The 21,399-nt window shown below is 42.5% G+C and overlaps 1 protein-coding gene across 4 annotated transcripts in view; it reads left to right on the forward strand.

Annotated features, from left to right (window-relative positions):
* LOC115163469 (roundabout homolog 2) overlaps window positions 1–21,399 on the forward strand; it is an 82,619-nt gene that overhangs the window by 9,851 nt on the left and 51,369 nt on the right. For all 4 annotated transcript variants that reach the window (XM_029715360.1, XM_029715362.1, XM_029715361.1 and 1 more), the window contains exon 2: window positions 18,552–18,878. In XM_029715360.1, the coding sequence (XP_029571220.1) occupies window positions 18,552–18,878 (327 nt within the window). The remainder of the gene's footprint in view (window positions 1–18,551; window positions 18,879–21,399) is intronic.

A 21,399-nucleotide genomic window follows, 5' to 3' on the forward strand; every position in this document is an offset into this window, starting at 1 on the left:
TGATAACAGAAACCTGTGTGTCCTTTGAAACCCTATATAAAGTGGTGAGCTGCAGTGTTTGTCATTATACCCTGATGAAGACAACTTGGTCGAAACAACATTGGAAATACATTTATTGCATCTGCATTCCGTGTGTGCAGCTTTCCTTTTCTTCATAATTCAAACATCCTGATTATACACTGAAAAAAAATATATAAATGCAACCATTTCTAATATTTTACTGAGTTACAGTTCATCAGTCAATTGAAGTCTATTCATTAGGCCCTCATTTTTGGATTTCACATGAATGGGAATGCAGATATGCATCTGTTTGTCAGATGCCTCAACAAAAAAAGTAGGGGCGTTGTTTCAGAAAGTAAGTCAGTATCTAGTGTGACCACCATATGCAGGGTGACACATCTCCTTGGTATAGAGTTGATCAGGCTGTTGATTGTGTAATGTTGTCCCACTCTTTAATGGCTGTGTGAAGTTTCTGTATATTGGTGGGATCTGGAACACACTGTAGTACAGTCGTGGCCAAAAGTTTTGAGAATGACACAAACATTAATTTCCACAAAGTTTGCTGCTTCAGTGTCTTTAGATATTTTTGTCAGATGTTACTATGGAATACTGAAGTATAATCACAAGCATTTCATAAGTGTCAAAGGCTTTTATTGACAATTACATGAAGTTGATGCGAAGAGTCAATATTTGCAGTGTTGACCCTTCTTTTTCAAGACCTCTGTAATCCGCCCTGGCATGCTGTCAATTAACTTCTGGGCCACATCCTGACTGATGGCAGACCATTCTTGCATAATCAATGCTTGGAGTTTGTCAATTTGTGGGTTTTTGTTTGTTCACCCGCCTCTTGAGGATTGACCACAAGTTCTCAATGGGATTAAGGTCTGGGGAGTTTCCTGGCCATGGACCCAAAATATCGATGTTTTGTTCCCCGAACTACTTAGTTATCACTTTTGCAAGGTGCTCCATCATGCTGGAAAAGGCATAGTTCGTCACCGACCTGTTCGTGGATGGTTGGGAGAAGTGGCCCTTGGAGGATGTGTTGGTACCATTCTTTATTCATGGCTGTGTTCTTAGGCAAAAGTGTGAGTGAGCCCACTCCCTTGGCTGAGAAGCAACCCCACACATGAATGGTCTCAGGATGCTTTACTGTTGGCGCTCACCTTGCCTTCTCCGGACAAGCTTTTTTCCGGATGCCCCAAACAATGGAAAGGAGATTCATCAGAGAAAATGACTTTACCCTAGTCCTCAGCAGTCCAAGCCCAGTACCATTTGCAGAATATCAGTCTGTCCCTGATGTTTTTCCTGGAGAGAAGTGGATCTTTGCTGCCCTTCTTGACACCAGGCCATCCTCAAAGTCTTTGCCTCACTGTGCGTGCAGATGCACTCACACCTGCCTGCTGCCATTCCTGAGCAAGCTCTGTACTGGTGGTGCCCTGATCCCACAACTGAATCAACTTTAGGAGACGGTCCTGGCCCTTGCTGGACTTTCTTGGGCGCCCTGACGCCGCCTTCACAACAATTGAACCGCTCTCCTTGAAGTTCTTGATGATCTGATTTAAATGGTTGATTTAGGTGCAATCTTACTGGCAGCAATATCCTTGCCTGTGAAGCCCTTTTTGTGCAAAGAAATGATGACGGCACGTGTTTCCTTGCAGGTAACCATGGTTGACATAGGAAGAACAATGATTCCAAGCACCACCCTCCTTTTGAGGCTTCCAGTCTGTTATTCGAACTCAATCAGCATGACAGAGTGATCTCCAGCCTTGTCAACACTCACACCTGTGTTAACGAGAGAATCACTGACATGATGTCAGCTGGTCCTTTTGTGGTAGGTCTGAAATGCAGTGGAAATGTTTTTTGGGGATTCAGTTCATTTGCATGGCAAAGAGGGACTTTGCAATTCATCTGATCACTCTTCATAACATTCTGGAGTATATTCAAATTGCCATCATACAAACTGAGGCAGCAGACTTTGAAAATTAATATTTGGGTCATTCTCAACATTTGGCCACGACTGTACACGTCGATCCAGAGCATCCCAAACATGCTCAATGGGTGACATGTCTGGTGAGTATGTATGCCATGGAAGAACAGGGACATTTTCAGCTTCCAGGAATTGTTTACAGATCCTTGCGACATGGGACTGTACATTTATCATGCTGAAACATGAGGTGATGGCAGCCGATAAATGGCACTACAATGGGCCTCAGGATCTCGTCACGGTATCTCTGTGCATTAAAAATGCCAAGGATAAAATGCAATTGTTGTCCATTGCTTATGCCTGCTCATACCATAACCCCACCACCATGGGGCGCTCGCTCACACGACGCCATACATGCAGTCTGCCATCTGCCAGGTACTGTTGAAACCAGGATTCATCCGTGAAGAGCACACTTCTCTAGCATGCCAGTGGCCATCGACGTTGAGCATTTGTCCACTGAAGTCGGTTGACGCCGAGCTCCAGTCAGGTCAAGACCCTGGTGGGGACGAACATGTGTAATTGGGTTGAAATAGACTTCCTTAGTTGTATGAGTTTTGTCATAATTAAGCAGCCAGGTTGTATTATTATTATTATTATTATTATTATTATTAATATTATTAATTGTGCAACTGCATATATGTGCCCATGATCATGCAGGTTCCATCTTATGTATGTTAGGTTGAAAATGATATTGTTTTCTCACTATCGATGTTGACGTGTTAGAGTTGTCCTGTATTTACAATTTTATGGACATTTACAAAGTTAGCACGTTGCTGTACGCTAAAGGCTAGCTAGCGTCCGTCCTTTATTTACCTTGCTAATGAGGTGTCACCTCGAAGTGTAAATGTATTTTTATTTCATGTCACTTGGATTTCATGAGGCATATGCAGTTGCTCTAAAGTTTACTCGTTGTGTGTAGGTCTGCAGGTATGTGCTCCCAAACTGTTATGGAACAATGTTACTGTACACGTGTAGCCCATGTGCTGCGGTGCTGTGTTATGGCCATCCGATGATTATCATAAGTTGAGTGCTCCTCTGTAGTCATGTTGTTAGAGATGTAATGATACATAAAATGCATATCTACAACTATTATATAAAGCAAAAGAGTTGTTAAACTTTGGAGATTACATGACGGATTTGCTCTGAAGTTTACACGTTGTGTGTATGTCTGCAGAATAAACTGTGAAAGAGAACAGCACTGTGTCCTTTGTCGATGAGCCGTTACACTGGTGTCGGTACCCGTCGGAACCTCAAGATCAGCCTGAAGCAGATCACCTGGGGAAGTGAAGATCAAGTGTGCTCTTCTGGTCAGATTTTTGGTTTCGGGGCCTTTAGGACTACTGTTTTTGTAATTTCAGTGTTGAGGGTTTTTCCCATTTTTAATTTACATTTTTTCTGTTGATCTTTCTTTTTTTATTCTACATTTGTTTAATGTAAAGGTGGTGTCATGGCTCATATTTACAACTGATAGTTAAATAGTTGACAATTTATACTACTATTGCTAAGGGGACGGGTGTTTTGGTTTGGCGAGCATACAGGTAGCAATGTGATGTCCAGTGGGTTTCGTGGTAATGGAGTGGGGACATCAGTCATTAGCTGAGTGTTAGGAGAGCGGGGCAAGGTCAGAGCCCAGGTTGTTCTCCTATGGGTCCGTTTTTTGAGGGGAGGTTCACACACTTCCACGCCCAGAAGCGATACAGATGCCATACTACACCTTACTGACATGGTAAGCCAGTTAGTAGTGGAGATGGGGGACTCCAAAGTAGCCAGATTGTTGTCAGCAGGAGCCATAGATGCGAGTGGTGAGCTCCACAGTACACCATGAAGAGAAACATCAGCAACTGATTCAGTAAGACATGAAGTTCCACATGTGACCATCCATGTCAAGTCTGAGAGAGAACCCAGAGTGCAGAGTGTTCAGAGGTGACAGCTCTGACAAGTACACAGTTCAAGAGTGGGTTGATATGACAGACTATTTGGGGGGGGGGGGGGCTAGGGATGTAGTGAAGATACTGTAGGCTTGCGGAGTGACGAGTTGTTGGATGTTAAACAGATTAGATCTGGGTTCTATCATATCCTCCTGCAGTATTTTAGTGACACGTCATGTCTACCGCTTGAAGATTTCTACTCTACCAAGCCCAAACTGAGGGAGGACCCCATAGACTACAGGATCAGGCTCAACAAAGCAGCAGATTTAGCTGATGAGGGTTTACACAGACAGGGTGGGAGGATGGAAAACAAGTCAACAAGTAGCCTGCATGTTTGTGAAACATTGCCCTGATCCTGAGCTCTCCTGCAGGTTTAACGGCAAAGCAATTCTTGAGTGGAATTCCAGAGATGTTCAGGTGAGGATCAATGCGTACCAGAGGGAGCAGAGAGCCTTAGTGAAACAAAGCATCATTACACAGCTGAAGAGTCATGCCACTGCTCTGCATGACGGTCCCAGTGTCACACAACAGAGCTAATGATAAAATGTTATGCCTCACACTCCTCCTTTGCTCCTGTTCCTGCTCAATGTCATCTGTGTCACACTGTTCCAACTCAAAGTCAACAGTATCAAGTTCCGCACACTTCTGCCGTTCCTGCCCTGGTTCAACACGCACAGCAGCAGCCAGATGAGGGGATTATGGGTCATATGATGGGTATGTTAGTACTAACGCTGGAGAAAGTGCAGTGACAAAACTGTGCTTCCCGGGAACACATCTCCCCTGCACACAACCCAAGGTCTCAACATCGTACCAGAGAACAGGCCTACAGGGTCTGTAATGATACTAGTAATGATACTACTCAAGTCTCATTGCATGGGAGAGTGTCTGTGCTTCCTCTGTTTTACTCTTGGTCATACGAGACATGCATGCCCCAGGCTTTTTTAAACATGGAAGTTTATGGAAGCAAGATGGTTATTCCAATCTTGGTAGTAGAAGGTCAACACGATGAAGCACATCCTCTGTGAATCAAAACAATGTGACAATTATTGGAAAGCAGTCTCGGCCCCTTGCAGCACAGATGACACAGAATCTGAGTTATGTTTCTCGCCATATTAGCTGGAATGAACTGCTGGAGAGGTGACGACATCCCTGACTAGATAAGAACAGCCATTTGCCTTGACCCTGGTCACGAGTATCTGGTTTGGGGTAAGCCACCGAAAACCACCGTTGTCTCCTGGCAGTCTGGTGATGTCAGAACCTACTACGTCTCGCTCAGCACCACAGGGGATCATGGTGTCAAGGATTGTTACACCTCTGTGGGAGACTGATGGGTCCCACTGAAGCTGGTCAACATGTCTGGCCGTCCTGTGTGATTGAAGCGCAATGTGAAGCTTGCAGATGTCTTCCCATGTGTCGCAAGGGAGGACATGCAAGATGGCGAACCAGAACAAAGTGCAGTCCACCTGGTCAGCTGTCCTCAAGCCACGTCTGAGGCCGATGTGATGGGCCACGTGAGACACACTTTCCACGGAAGAGAAACTGAGACTGCTGGAGTTGGGTGCTTTGGATCTCAGCTCCTGTGATGTCTGAAGTGCAAGTCAGATGGCTGACCTAGTGCCCTATGAAGATATCTTCTCACGTCACCATCTTGATTGTGGAGAAGCTAAAGGATTTGTTCACAGAATCCGCATGACTGATAACCCCGTTCCGGCTTCCGTTCCGAAGAGTGCCTCCACATCAATACTAGAAGTTGCGCCAGGTCTTGAGCGAGAGAGGAAAAAGATCTCATCCGGAAATCGACACACGAGTATTGTCACAACCTGGCTCTTAGACGGTGACAAGCAAGGGAGTCCACATGTTGGCAGTTAAGGAGTAACAAAAATATTTATTATAACTAACAAAGTATAAAACTACAAAGGAAAACTAACCTGTGAAAGTAGGCATGTGAGGGGTGTAATGGAGATACATGGATGAAGGTAAAATGTGTTGAAGGGTGCACATAATCAAGAAACATAATCAACCAGGACTGGGCACCAGGAACTTTTATCTCCTAGATTATCCCAAACCCAGGTGCAACTTTAATCTTAACAACCCAATCAGCTCCACCTGTCCCCAATCTGCAAATAAAAGCACAAACACAGAGAAGGAGGCAGGGAGAGCGAGGGGGGCGTAACGGTATGCATCTCCCCTGGTGCAAGTCTGGAAGAAAAATGGAGACCTTTTGTATCTGTACAGACTTCTGCTGGTTGAACAAGAGGACCCTGAAGGATGCACATCCTCTCCCGCACCAAGCAGACTGCTTGGCTGCGCTTGGCGGCAACACTATATAGCACAATGGATCTCACCTCGGTTCTATAACATGCCACTGCATGAAGATGACAGGAAGTATTCTGCCTTCACAACACCTATGGGGCTCTTTTGAATACAACCGTCTACCTCAGGGTCTCTAACAGCCCTGGAAGCTTCATGCGCATGATGACAAGTATCTTCAGAGATCAGAACTTCATGAGTTTGCTGTGTTACTTGGATGATCTGTTTGGTCTTTGGCCCAGATGAGAAGACGGCCTTGGAACGCTTGGAGATGGTCTTTAGCAGGCTTCATAGTCACAACATGAAGTTGGCCCCAAAGAAGTGCTTCTTCCTCAGGAAGTCTGTGAAGTTCCTTGGTCACATAATTTATGACAATGGTGACCCTAGTAAAGTCGACAGCATCTCTAAGATGAGCAGTGCTGATCTGATGGAGTTTGATGGTGTGACTCCTTCAAAGAAATGGATGTCATTCCTTGGCATGGTAAACAACTACAACCAACACTTTGCCAGGTTTCTCCGCAATAGCCAGACTTCTCTTTTCATTGTTGACTGGATCAAAGGGAGAACCCAAGGGTTGTCAAAGTAAAGCCCTCCTCACAGCGTCGAAAGTTGAACGTCGCAGACTGGACACCCAAACATGAGCAGGCCTTCGAAAATGTTTAAGACATCTCTAGTAAACACGGTGGTGTTGGCACACCGACGTCTCCCGTCCGTTCATGTTGTCGACAGATGCGTCCCTAGATGGCATAGGTGCTGTCCTGTCACAGTTGCAAGATGGAGAAACTTGTGCCAGACCCATTACATTTGCTAGCAAGTCCTTGTCTCAGAATAACTACCCAGCTCATCGGTTAGAGTTCCTGGCAAAGTGGTCGATCTGCAACAAGTTCAGTCACTGGTTGAAAGCTCATGTCTTTACTGTTTGGACTGACAACAATCCACTTACTCACATTAATGACCAAGCTGAGGCTGGACTGTTGTGAGCAGCGCTGGGTGGCCAAGTTAGCTTGTTAAGATTTTGATATCAAGTACGTGCCAGGTCCTCAATATGGTTGCTGACGCTCTGAGTCGAGTGCTCTTTGTCAAAGGTGTTGGCCACAGGCTGCTTCGTGAGCCCTACGAAAACCTCCTCAGCGATGTTCAAGCAGTGTCAAACACTTCAGTCCATGATGCCTTCAGGTGGTCCAGTGATCTCAAAGGCAACCCCAACTGCGTAAGCTCACAGAACTTCCACTTCTGTCTACGTGTTCTCAGTCCTTGGCAGAGGATGAGGTGTCAAGCCTTACTCCAGTCACATGACAACTGGGAAACAGGAGATAGAACATGTGCTGTTGAAATGGTTCATCATTTACCTCAACTGATACCTCCTGGTCAAGACACTTTACCTGCCTACTCTGAGAAGGAGATTCGTGATGAGCAACTCAACGACAGGACCCTTTCTCGTGTGCTATTCAATGTGGAGACAACTCAGGCCTTCTAGAAGAGAAAGAGCAAGAGAAACTGTTAGTCATCAGATGCTTGAAGAGCTGGGAGATGCTTGTTGTCAGTAAATGCCATACTGTACAGAGTCTCACAAGATCAGATATCAATGACAAAGCGGTTCCAGTACGTAGTTCCTGAGTCTCTCAAAGCAGAAGTCCTGAAAGGTGTTCATGATCACGGTGTCATCAGGGTCAGTTCAGAAGCCTTAGCTTAGACAGATTCTTCTGGCTGCACCTTGACAGAGATGTTAGGGATTATGTCCGTGGTTTCCACTGTGGCATTGTCAGCAAGACCATTGAGCCTGATGGCAGGGCTCCACTGGAAGGTATCACCTTGACTTGGCCGCTACAACTGGTTTGTATCCATTTCTGTTCTGCTGAAGATTCAAGCAAGAAGTCCATTGATGTAAAGTGATCTGTTATCACTAGTACAATAATAGCTTAACCTCTCTAGGGTAGGTGGGACGAAATCGTCCCACCTACGTAACAGCCAGTGGAATCCTGTGGCGCGTTATTCAAATACCTTAGAAATGCTATTACTTCAATTTCTCAAACATATGACTATTTTACACCATTTTAAAGACAAGACTCTCGTTAATCTAACCACACTGTCCGATTTCAAAAAGGCTTTACAACGAAAGCAAAACATTAGATTATGTCAGCAGAGTACCCAGCCAGAAATAATCAGACACCCATTTTTCAAGCTAGCATATAATGTCACATAAACCCAAACCACAGCTAAATGCAGCAATAACCTTTGATGATCTTCATCAGATGACAATCCTAGGACATTATGTTATACAATACATGCATGTTTTGTTCATATTTATATCAAAAACCAGCTTTTTACATTAGCATGTGACGTTCAGAACTAGCATACCCTCCGCAAACTTCCGGTGAATTTACTAAATTACTCACGATAAACGTTCACAAAAAACATAATTATTTTAAGAATTATAGATACAGAACTCCTCTATGCACTCGCTATGTCCGATTTTAAAATAGCTTTTCGGTGAAAGCACATTTTGCAATATTCTGAGTAGATAGCCCGGCATCACAGGGCTAGCTATTTAGACACCCACCAAGTTTAGCCCTCACCAAAGTCAGATTTACTATAAGAAAAATGTTATTACCTTTGCTGTTCTTCGTCAGAATGCACTCCCAGGACTTCTACTTCAATAACAAATGTTGGTTTGGTTCAAAATAATCCATAGTTATGTTCAAATATCCTCTGTTTTGTTCGTGCGTTCAAGACACTATCCGAAAGGGTAAAGAAGGGTGACGCGCCCGACGCGTTTCGTGACGAAAAAATTCAAAATATTCCATTACCGTACTTCGAAGCATGTCAACCGCTGTTTAAAATCAATTTTTATGCCATTTTTCTCATAAAACTGCGATAAGATTCAGACCGGGAAACCGTGTTTTAGTTCAAAGAGAGAGAAAATAAAAACATGGGTCGCCTCGTGCACGCGCCTCAGTCTCATTGTCCTCTGATAGACCACTTACCAAAGGCGCTAATGTTTTTCAGCCAGGGGCTGGAATTACATCATTCAGCTTTTTCCCGGGTTCTGGGAGCCTATGGGAGCTGTAGGAAGTGTCACGTTACAGCAAAGATCCTAAATTTTCAATAAAGAGAGTCAAGAAGCCCAAGGAATGGTCAGAGAGGGCACTTCCTGTACAGAATCTTCTCAGGTTTTTGCCTGCCATATGAGTTCTGTTATACTCAGACACCATTCAAACAGTTTTAGAAACTTTAGGGTGTTTTCTATCCAAAGCCAATAATTATATGCATATTCTAGTTTCTGGGCAGTAGTAATAACCAGATTAAATCGGGTACGTTTTTTTTATCCGGCCCTGTAAATACTGCCCCCTAGCCCTAACAGGTTAAGCGTTTCCCTGCAGAGCCCAATCTGCTAAGCAGGTGGCAAGAATCCTGTGGGACCGATACTTCTGTGTGTATGGATTTCCTGAGAGAATTCATAGTGACCAAGGGGCAAGTTTCGAGAGTCAGTTGATCAGTGAGTTACTCAGAGTTTCTGGTGTGAGGAAGTCACACACGACACCATATCACCCGATGGGGAATGGCAGCGTGGAACGTTTCAATCGGACACTTGGCAACATGATCCGAGCTCTAGCACCGAACACTAAGCAAGACTGGCCGAGACACCTGCAGACATTGACGTTCATGTACAATTGCACCACCCATGAGATGACAGGGTGCGCCCACTTCTACCTGATGTATGGAAGGATCCCTTGTCTGCCAGTAGATGTGCTTTTCAGAAACACTCGGAACGATCCAGCTGTTACCAATTACGACAAGTATGTCGCTCTCCAATGATCTGAAGGATGCTATGGTGATAGCGCAGGAACATGCTGCAAAAGCACAAAACGGACAAACTGAGATCTACAACAGAAAGGTCAAGGGGCCTGCCATAGAAGTCAGCGATGGAGTACTATTGGCAAACAAAGACAGAGGAAAGTGGCGGATCGCTGGGAATCGACAATTTACACTGTGGTCGGACAAGAATCCAGGCACTCACACATACAGAATATGTAATACAGCCACTGGAAAGGCAAAAAGCGGTTCATCTTAACGCTTGCGTCCCACCCTAGTCAACAGCCAGTGGAATCGCATGGTGCGGAATACAAATACCTCATAAATGCTGTAACTTCAATTTCTCAAACATATGACTATTTTACACCATTTTATAGATACACCTCTCCTGAATCGAACCACGTTGTCCGATTTTCAAAAAGGCTTTACAGCAAAAACAAAACATTAGATTATGTTAGGAGAGTACCCTGCCAAAAAAATCACACTGCCATTTTCAAAGCAACTAGCATGCATCACAAATACCCAAAACACAGCTAAATGCAGCACTAACCTTTGACAATCTTCATCAGATGACACTCCTAGGACATCATGTTACACAATACTTGCATTTTTTGTTCGATAAAGTTCATATTTATATATAAAAACAGCCTTTTACATCGGAGCGTGACGTTCAGAAAATATTTTCCCTCAAATGCTTCCAGTGAACCAGCGCTACAATTTACAAAATTACTATTCGAAAACATTGTTTAAAATTTAATATTGTCATTCAAAGAATTATAGATTAACATCTCGTGAATGCAACCGCATTGCCAGATTTAAAAATAACTTTACTGGGAAATCACACTTTGCAATAAACGACGTGGTATGCTCAGAAAAATAGGCTAGGCGATACATGTTAGCACCATCTAAAATCAAATATACTATTGTAAATATTCCCTTACCTTTGATTATCCCAGGTCCACAACAAATGTAGTTTTGTTCGAAAAAGTTAATTTATGTCCCAATAGTTCCTTCTTGTTAGCGCGTTCCGAAGGCTACTCATAATGTACGAGGCACGCTGGACTTGTCGTCACGAATGTGCAAAAAATATATATTTACGTTCGTTCAAACATTATATAACATAAATCTTTAGGGCCTTTTTCAACCAGAGCTTCAATAATATTCAAGGCGGACGATTGCATTGTCTTACTAAACGTTTCGGAACTAAAGGGTTCCCATGGGCGCCCGAGTCATAGTAGTAATGGTCCTCCCCCTGTGACCAACATTCCAAGCCTCTCTTTGGGTCAGTTTCTACCATAGAAGACTCAAACCACTTTGTAAAGACTGTTGACATCTAGTGGAAGCCTTAGGAAGTGCTAAATGATTAATAAGTCCCTGTGTGTTTCAATGGCAAGGCTTGAAAGTGATTCCACACATCAGATTTCCACTTCCTGTTAGGATTTGTCTCAGGGTTTTGACTGCCATATGAGTTCTGTTATACTCAGACACCATTCAAACAGTTTTAGAAACTTTAGAGTGTTTTCTATCCAAATCTACTAATTATATGCATATTCTAGTTACTGGGCAGGAGTAGTAACCAGATTAAATCGGGTACGTTTTTTTATCCGGCAGGTTAACCTGATCATGTTGGTCAACTTCTTCCCAGTAGATGATGAAAGTGCAGTTTCTGGTCTCTCTTCATCCATGTCCGTTGGCCTGACTCCAAGTTCCGGTGCTCACAATGTGATGATGGATTCAGTATCAAACAAGACAAGGGAGTTCCTTTCCTTAAGAAGAGAGTCAAGATTCACTATTTGGAATGAAGTGGGACGTGTCTGTACAAGGTGTCACACAGGGAGAATCAGATCACGAAGAGGAATGCGGTGGCAGACCTATGCAGAAGAGAGAATGGATTCCATTTTTGAAAGCGCGAGAGCTCTTTACCTGGTCAGGAGCTTGTGGACTCTGAAGGAAGAACTCGAGATTGGATAATACAGTTACCAGTTAGTAGAGATGAGGAATCTTCTTCAGGTGTGACCTCAGAACCACTGGTCTCAAGACTCAGATTCAGAAGAGATCAAGTGATCAGACACGCTCTTCTGCTGCCATTGGACAGTCTGAACAGCCTAGTGACTCAGTTTACTGTCACTAGTGACTTACACTCACAACGACAATCCTAGTGCAGTTAGGCAAATCAGGACCCGTGTTGGTCGAATCGTCAAACCTGTCAACATACACTATGTCTACACAAGATGTTGTGTAGTCACTAAGTGACACTGATCTTAATATTCAAGCAAATATTTGCAAGTCACTGATCCAAGCCTTCAGAGATTAAGCAAAACTATAGTTGTGACTCACACAATCATTCAGTGAAGATTTCAGTTTCCATTATTTTACATGAGCATTGTACTTTATTGGTGAGGTCTAGTACTACACAGTGTAGATGCGTAGTGTGGGGTGTAGAAAGGCATCCTACAGCCAGTAGTTGGTTTGAGAGTTTGGCCAACTCTCCTTCCACTTCATCTTTTTGGGATACTTCAAATGTTGGTTTTCTTGTAAATGGGCCTTTATATGTTGTGTAATTGGATGTACAGTGGGGCAAAAAAGTATTTAGTCAGCCACCAATTGTGCAAGTTCTCCCACTTAAGATGAGAGCGGTACACGTCAACTATGACAGACAAAATGAGGGAAAAAAATCCGGAAAATCACGTAGGATTTATAATGAATTTATTTGCAAATTATGGTGGAAAATAAGTATTTGGTCACCTACAAACAAGCAAGATTTCTGGCTCTCACAGACCTGTAACTTCTTCTTTAAGAGGCTCCTCTGTCCTCCACTCGTTACCTGTATTAATGGCACCTGTTTGAACTTGTTATCAGTATAAAAGACACCTGTCCACAACCTCAAACAGTCACACTCCAAACTCCACTATGGCCAAGACCAAAGAGCTGTCAAAGGACACCAGAAACAAAATTGTAGACCTGCACCAGGCTGGGAAGACTGAATCTGCAATAGGTAAGCAGCTTGGTTTGAAGAAATCAACTGTGGGAGCAATTATTAGGAAATGGAAGACATACAAGACCACTGATAATCTCCCTCGATCTGGAGCTCCACGCAAGATCTCACCCCGTGGGGTCAAAATGATCATAAGAACGGTGAGCAAAAATCCCAGAACCACACGGGGGGACCTAGTGAATGACCTGCAGAGAGCTGGGACCAAAGTAACAAAGCCTACCATCAGTAACACACTACGCTGCCAGGGACTCAAATCCTGCAGTGCCAGACGTGTCCCCCTGCTTAAGCCAGTACATGTCCAGGCCCGTCTGAAGTTTGCTAGAGAGCATTTGGATGATCCAGAAGAGGATTGGGAGAATGTCATATGGTCAGATGAAACCAAAATATAACTTTTTGGTAAAAACTCAACTCGTCGTGTTTGGAGGACAAAGAATGCTGAGTTGCATCCAAAGAACACCATACCTACTGTGAAGCATGTGGGTGGAAACATCATGCTTTGGGGCTGTTTTTCTGCAAAGGGACCAGGACGACTGATCCGTGTAAAGGAAAGAATGAACGGGGCCATGTATCATGAGATTTTGAGTGAAAACCTCCTTCCATCAGCAAGGCCATTGAAGATTAAACGTGGCTGGGGTCTTTCAGCATGACAATGATCCCAAACACACCGCCCAGGCAACGAAGGAGTGGCTTCGTAAGAAGCATTTCAAGGTCCTGGAGTGGCCTAGCCAGTCTCCAGATTTCAACCCCATAGAAAATCTTTGGAGGGAGTTGAAACTCCGTGTTGCCCAGCGACAGCCCCAAAACATCAGTGCTCTAGAGGACATCTGCATGGAGGAATGGGCCAAAATACCAGCAACAGTGTGTGAAAACCTTGTGAAGACTTACAGAAAACGTTTGACCTGTGTCATTGCCAACAAAGGGCATATAACAAAGTATTGAGAAACTTTTGTTATTGACCAAATACTTATTTTCCACCATAATTTGCAAATAAATTCATTAAAAATCCTACAATGTGATTTTTCTGGATTTTTTTTTCCCCCTCATTTTGTCTGTCATAGTTGAAGTGTACCTATGATGAAAATTACAGGCCTCATCTTTTTAAGTGGGAGAACTTGCACAATTGGTGGCTGACTAAATACTTTTTTGCCCCACTGTATATGTGTTGTATGTCTGCAGGTACACATGTAGCCCATGTGCTGTGTTATGGCAGTCATAAGTTGAGCACTCCTCTGTAGTCATGTTGTTATAGATGTAATGATTGATATCTACAACTATTATAGAAAGCAATAATTGTTCAACTTTCATGGAGATTCCGTGATGGATTTTGCAGTTGCTCTGAAGTTAACACATTGTGTGTCTGCACAATAAACCGTGAAAGAGAACAGCACTGTGTCCGTTGTCGATGAGCCGTTACACACGCAGATGAGCTTTTACTATCATTCTTTACATCATTTCTGTGTTTCGTAGTATAGAAACTTATTTTTATTCAGTTTAGTCACATGATTTCTCAATTTGCAGTACGTTTGCCAATCGATTCTGCACCCAGATTGGCAAATCAATCTTTTTGCCTCATCCCTCTCAGCCATACCATTTTTCAATTCCTCATCAGTCCTCTGGGATTTAAGTTTTCACAAGTAATTTTCTTAATGGGTGCATGCTTATTAGTTACTGGAATAAGCAATTTCATAAACGTGTTAAGTGCAGAATCTGGTTGAGCCTCATTACACACCACAGACCAACATTATCACTACAAAACTTATTGTATGACTTCTTATACACTATATTAGGCCCAGCATTGATCACTATATCTGATGGATTTGGATACTGCTTAAAAGCACATTTCTGCAGCATTAGTAAAGATGTAATTAATACATGTTGATTTCATTCCTGTGCTGTTTGTAACTACCCTTGTAGGTTCACTGGTAACCTGAACCAGGCTTCAGGCACTGGTTACAGTTTGAAGCTTTTTCTTGAGTGGGCAGCTTGATGAAAGCCAGTCAATATTTAAATTGCCCAGAAAATATACTTCTCTATTGATATCAAATAACATTTTATTTGTCACATGCACTGAATACAACAGGTGTAGACCTTACAGTGAAATGCTTATTCACAAGCCCTTAACCAACAATGCAGTTTTAAGAAAAATACCTAAAAATAAGAAATATAGTAACAAATAAAGAGCAGCAGTAAAATAACAATAGCGAGGCTATATACAGGGAGTACCGGTACAGAGTCAATGTGCGGGGGCACCGGTTAGTCGAGGTAATATATACAGTCGTGGCCAAAAGTTTTGAGAATGACACATTCATTTTCACAAAGTCTGCTGCCTCATGTTGTTTGATGGCAATTTGAATATACTCCAGAATGTTATGAAGAGTGATCAGATGAATTGCAAAGTCCCTCTTTGCCATGCAAATGAACTGAATCCCCCAAAAACATTTCCACTGCATTTCAGCCCTACCACAAAAGGACCAGCTGACATCATGTCAGTGATTCTCTCGTTAACACAGGTGTGAGTGTTGACAAGGCTGGAGATCACTCTGTCATGCTGATTGAGTTCGAAGAACAGACTGGAAGCTTCAAAAGGAGGGTGGTGCATGGAATCATTGTTCTTCCTCTGTCAACCATGGTTACCTGCAAGGAAACACGTGCCGTCATCATTGCTTTGCACAAAAAGGGCTTCACAGGCAAGGATATTGCTGCCAGTAAGATTGCACCTAAATCAACCATTTATCAGATCCTCAAGAACTTCAAGGAGAGTGGTTAAATTGTTGTGAAGAAGGCTTCAGGGCGCCCAAGAAAGTCCAGCAAGTGCCAGAACCGTCTCCTAAAGTTGATTCAGCTGCGGGATCGGGGCACCACCAGTACAGAGCTTGCTCAGGAATGGCAGCAGGCAGGTGTGAGTGCATCTGTACGCACAGTGAGGCGAGGACTTTTGGAGGATGGCCTGGTGTCAAGAAGGGCAGCAAAGAAGCCACTTCTCTCCAGGAAAATCATCAGGGACAGACTGATATTCTGCAAAAGGTACAGGGATTGGACTGCTGAGGACTGGGGTAAAGTAATTTTCTCTGATGAATCCCCTTTCTGATTGTTTGGGGCATCCGGAAAAAAGCTGGTCCCGTAGATCACTTAATTATTCCCTTTTTTGTTTACAAAGCCCTACTACACAAGCGTCCCTTACTTGACTTCATTTTTACAGTATTACATTTTTTTTTACAAAAATTCAATACTAAACCCACTCACAAGGTTGGTTAACTCTTGAGGTTCCTCGGGTCTGCACCGAATTAGGTAAATCCGCTTTTAGTTTTAATGCACCTCATTGTTGGAACCAACTGCAAAATACACTGCAATTGGATGCTCTGATGCTTCTTGGGCAATTAAAAAATATTGATTGGCCAACTATTTGCTGAGGAATGTGGCTTTTTTTGCTTTGTTGTGCTGTTTTTTGATTTTTGTCTATGAACTGATTGTGCAGTGCTCCCTTGCGAAAGAGACCTTGGTTTCAATGGTGACTTCCTGTTTTTAAATGACGGTAAAAAAATATATAATTTATTAAGCTTGTCACTCTACAAACTTGTTGGATGCATTTGCTGGTTGTTTTGTTTGTTTCAGATAATTTTTTGCCCAATAGAAATTATTTGTAAATAATACAAAAAATGATTTTGTCATTTGAGTCACTTTTATTGTCAATAAGAATAGAATGTTTTCTAATCTCTCCTACATTAATGTGGATGCTATCATGATTACAGATAGTCCTGAATGAATTTTGAATAATGATGAGTGAGGAAGTTACAGACCCACAAATATCATTCACCCAAGACATGTTAACCTCTCACCATTACAATAACTGGGAAGGTTAGCATTTTTGGGGGGTATGATATTCACGATTCATTCAGGATTATCCATAATCATGGTAGTAGCATCCACATTAATGTAGAAGTGTTTAGAAACATATTCTATTCTTATTGACAATAAAAGTGACTCAAATGGCACAATACATGATTTACCATTCATTTTTACTGGGCACTACTACAAAATAATCTGAAACGCAACCAAAACGAACAGCAAATGGATCCAACAAATTTGTAGTCACAAGCTTAATGTAATCATTGCCGGCTATGAAAATGTTACTAAATACTTTTGACTATGTGGGTACACACATACGTAAATTTGTCAGAATACTTTTGGTCCCCTAAAATGGGGGGGACTATGTACAAAAAGTGTTGTAATTTCTAAACGGTTCACCCGATATGGATGAATACCCTCAATTTAAAGCTGACAGTCTGCACTTTGACCTCCTACTCATTCTATAATTTCAACAACAAAACATTCACTGTCCCAGTAGTTTTGGAGCTCACTGTATGTCAATATGTTGCTGTATGCTCCTCCCCACCATATGCTTCTGGTAATGGAAGATGTTCACTTCACTGGAGATTATAGACTGACTGCAGTAAAAATAACTAATGATATTCAATGGCATGGTGAACATTTGGATTCAGAAAATCTTAACTGTTTCATTGCTGGTCTATTCGGTTGAAGCAGTTTTAAAAACAACAAGCAAACAAACAGATGGACAGGAACACATAAGATGACAATTAAACAAAGGAGAACCATAGAATTTTTTTACAATCAATCACAGCACATTGGAGGCCTTTACTTTATTTTAATGATTCACATTCCAGACCCAAAACTGTAGTGCACATTGTTAGAGCATCTACTCTAAAAGCTTAGCTAAAACCCTTGGCTTGGAGAAGTACTCGTCTCCCATACAGCAGAGGGTAACAGTAATGGATCTCAAGAGGGAGGGATATGGGAGAGCACTCTCTCTATTTCTCAATCTTTCTATTTCTCGCTCTCTATTGGCTTTCTCTCTGTTTTAGTTAGCGTTTCACTGGCCTTCATGTCTTCTCTGCTGAAATCCTGATTGGCTATTACCATCTCAGAAATTTGGCCAGATCTCCTGCGGCTTCTTCCTCCTTTTGAAAATACCCCATCAGAATAAACCTGTCTTCTGCAGGATCTCAATGGACGTGGTTAAAAGGCTATATGGTATGATATAGTCATTACGGTGTGAGCAGTATACAAGTAGGATACCTATGCTCAAGGGGCTGTCTGAAAAGGTGTATAATTAAATAGTAGAATAACAGAGGCCTATAAGGTAAAATAAAGATGTGATTTATCTCTACAGAGTCAAAATCCACCCTGGGGAGAAACGACAACATGAGATCTTCAGTACTAAAGTTCTGAGCCTTGTTAGCTTTACTATCATGGTGCATCAGTAGCAGATCTCAGTGGTGAGTGACAGATGTATTTCTGTCTTGTCCAACCCATCTGTCTCTCCCTGAGACTTCATGCATCCTTACGTCCATGTCAGTGGAGAAGATGGATTTGGGTTTGCCTGTCATTTTTTCTCAATGGGATTACATTGTGTTATGTTTTCTTTTAGAGATGGCATGTTTGGGCTACAGTATGAATGACTGATAGACAGCTACATGGATAGTAACCTTATTTCACCTCACAGGGTCCCGGGCACGTTTTGAGGACAGCCCACCTTGGATCGTGGAGGACCCCTCTGACCTGATTGTGTCCAAGGGGGAGCCTGCCACTCTTAACTGCAAGGCAGAGGGGAGGCCTAACCCCACTGTGGAGTGGTACAAGGACGGTGAGCGGGTGGAAACAGACCAGGATGACCCTCGGTCTCACCGCATGCTCCTTCCCAGCGGCTCCCTCTTCTTCCTGCGTATTGTCCACGGACGACGCTCTAAACCAGACGAGGGCGTCTACACCTGTGTGGCACGTAACTACCTAGGAGAGGCTGTCAGTCGCAACGCTTCGCTGGAGGTAGCCAGTAAGTCTTTGTCATTTTACTTGCTGTATATGTCACCCATGACCATTGGTGGAAAAAGTACCCAATTATCATACTTGAATAAAAGTAAAGATGTCTTAATAGAAAATGACCAGTAAAAGTGAGTCACCCAGTAAAATCCTACTTGAGTAAAAGTCAAAGTATTTGGTTTTATATATACTTAAGTATAAAAATGTAATTTAATTAGCTTTTTCAAAAAGTAAAAGTATAAATAATTTCAAATTCCTTATATTAAGCAAACTAGACGGCACCGTTTTCTTTTTAATTTACGGATAGCCAGGGGCACGCTCCAATACTCAGACATCATTCACAAACGAAGCATGTGTCTATTGAGTCTGCCAGATCAGAGGCAGTAGGAATGACTAGGGATGTTCTCTTGATAAGTCAGTGAATTAGACCATTTTCCTGTCCTGCTAACCATTTTTTAAAGTAACAAGTACTTTTGGGTGCCAGGGAAAATTTACTTTTTACTCCATACATAATTACCTTTCGGAATGTAGTGAAGTAAAAGTTGTCAAAAATACCCCCAAAAAACTACTTAAGTAGTACTTTCAAGGTCTCAAATCTTGCTGCTGTGATGGCACACTGTGGTATTTAACCCAGTAGATATGGGAGTTTATCAAAATCGGGTTTGTTTTTGAATTTTTTGTGGCTCTGTGTAATCTGAGGGAAATATGTGTCTCTAATATGGTCATACATTTGGCAGGAGGTTAGGAAGTGCAGCTTAGTTTCCACCTCATTCTGTGGGCAGTGTGCACATAGCCTGTCTTTTGAGAGCCAGGTCTGCCTACGGTGGCCTTTCTCAATAGAAAGGCTATGCTCACTGAGTCTGTACATAGTCAAAGATTTCCTTAGTTTTGGGTCAGTCAAAGTGGTCAGATATTCTGCCACTGTGTATAGGGCCAAATAGCATTCTAGTTTGCTCTGTTTTTTTGTTAATTGCTTGACACGTTGGAAAGAATGATCTTTTTGTTTTCTTAGGATTTGGTTGGGTCTAATTGTGTTGCTGTCGTGGGGGTCTGTTTGTGTTTGTGAACACAGCACCAGGACCAGCTTGCTTAGGGGACTCTTCTCCAGGTTCATCTCTCTGTAGGTGATGGCTTTGTTATGGAAGGTTTGGGAATCGCTTCCTTTTAGATGGTTGTAGAATTTAGCGGCTCTTTTCTGGATTTTAATAATTAGCGGGTATTGGCCTAATTCTGCTTTGCATGCATTATTTGGTGTTTTACGTTGTACACGGAGGATATTTTTGCAGAATTCTGCATGTAGAGACTCAATTTGGTGTTTGTCCCATTTTGTGATTTCTTGGTTGGTGAGCAGACCTCAGACCTCAACCATAAAGAGGAATAACTGATGAAAGTATTTTTAACCCGATCCTAATTGCTCTCTCGCTCGCTCTCTCTCAAAGCACAACAGGTGAAGAGGACAGCTGTATCTTGAGCATTGCTGAAAATGATGACCATTAAAGAGACTTTTCTATTTAGGCAAGTCAGTTAAGAACAAATTCTTATTTACAACAATAACCTACTGTTCCCTGGTAGGCCAACTGCCTTGTTCAGGGGCAGAATGACAGATTTTTACCTTGTCAGCTCGGGGATTCGATCCAGCAACCTTTTGGTTACTGGCTAACGCTCTAACCACTAGGCTACCTGCCGCACCACTATTATTATGGCCCTCAGTCTAAAGTGGTTGTCACTAATTACCAAAAATTAAGTCATGAACCCAGCCTATTTCTACAATTCCTCTTCTGCTATTCTTATAACACACTGCTATTCTTATGTCTTACACTAACCTTAAAATAAAAAAAGAATTTTTTTTTATTTGATAAAGCCAATTATGACTTTGTGGTATGCTGTTTTCTCTCTTTCCCCTTGTAATTGTGTCAGTGTGGTGTGACACTGGGCTGAACGCATACCCTTTCTGGCATTAGGAAATGGATTAGCGGAGTGTGTTGATTAGGAAAACGAGCGTAACAGATTAGGGAATGTCTCCTTGTTAAAAACACAAAACAGCAATTTGCCTGCATCTTGTCTTTCACCAGAGCACAAAGCCAGCCAAGCCTCCTCAGCCTCTCTAACTGCTCATGGCTCACTGACCTCATCACAGCTCATGTTCAAAAATAGGGCCAGCTTTAGTTCATCTTCCATACTAAATGATATTTCCACACTCATAACTGCCTTAATGTTGCTGGACCCCAGGATGATTAGCTACTGCCTTGGCAACAGCTAATGGGGATCCTTTAATAAATACAAATAAACAGAAGATCATCAAATATTAGACAAACTACAAATATTAGAGCAAAACAGTTTCCAGAGAAAAACATTTAAGCATCACAGGTATGATGTTTTTTATGATGAATTCTCCTCAGCCAGTGGAAAGGTAGCCAGAGATGACATTCTCCTCAGCCAGTGGAAAGGTAGCCAGAGATGACATTCTCCTCAGCCAGTGGAGATGTAGCCAGAGATGACATTCTCCTCAGCCAGTGGAGATGTAGCCAGAGATG

The sequence above is a fragment of the Salmo trutta genome, chromosome 26 (genome assembly GCF_901001165.1).
Source record: "Salmo trutta chromosome 26, fSalTru1.1, whole genome shotgun sequence".
Classification (NCBI taxonomy): Eukaryota; Metazoa; Chordata; class Actinopteri; order Salmoniformes; family Salmonidae; genus Salmo; species Salmo trutta.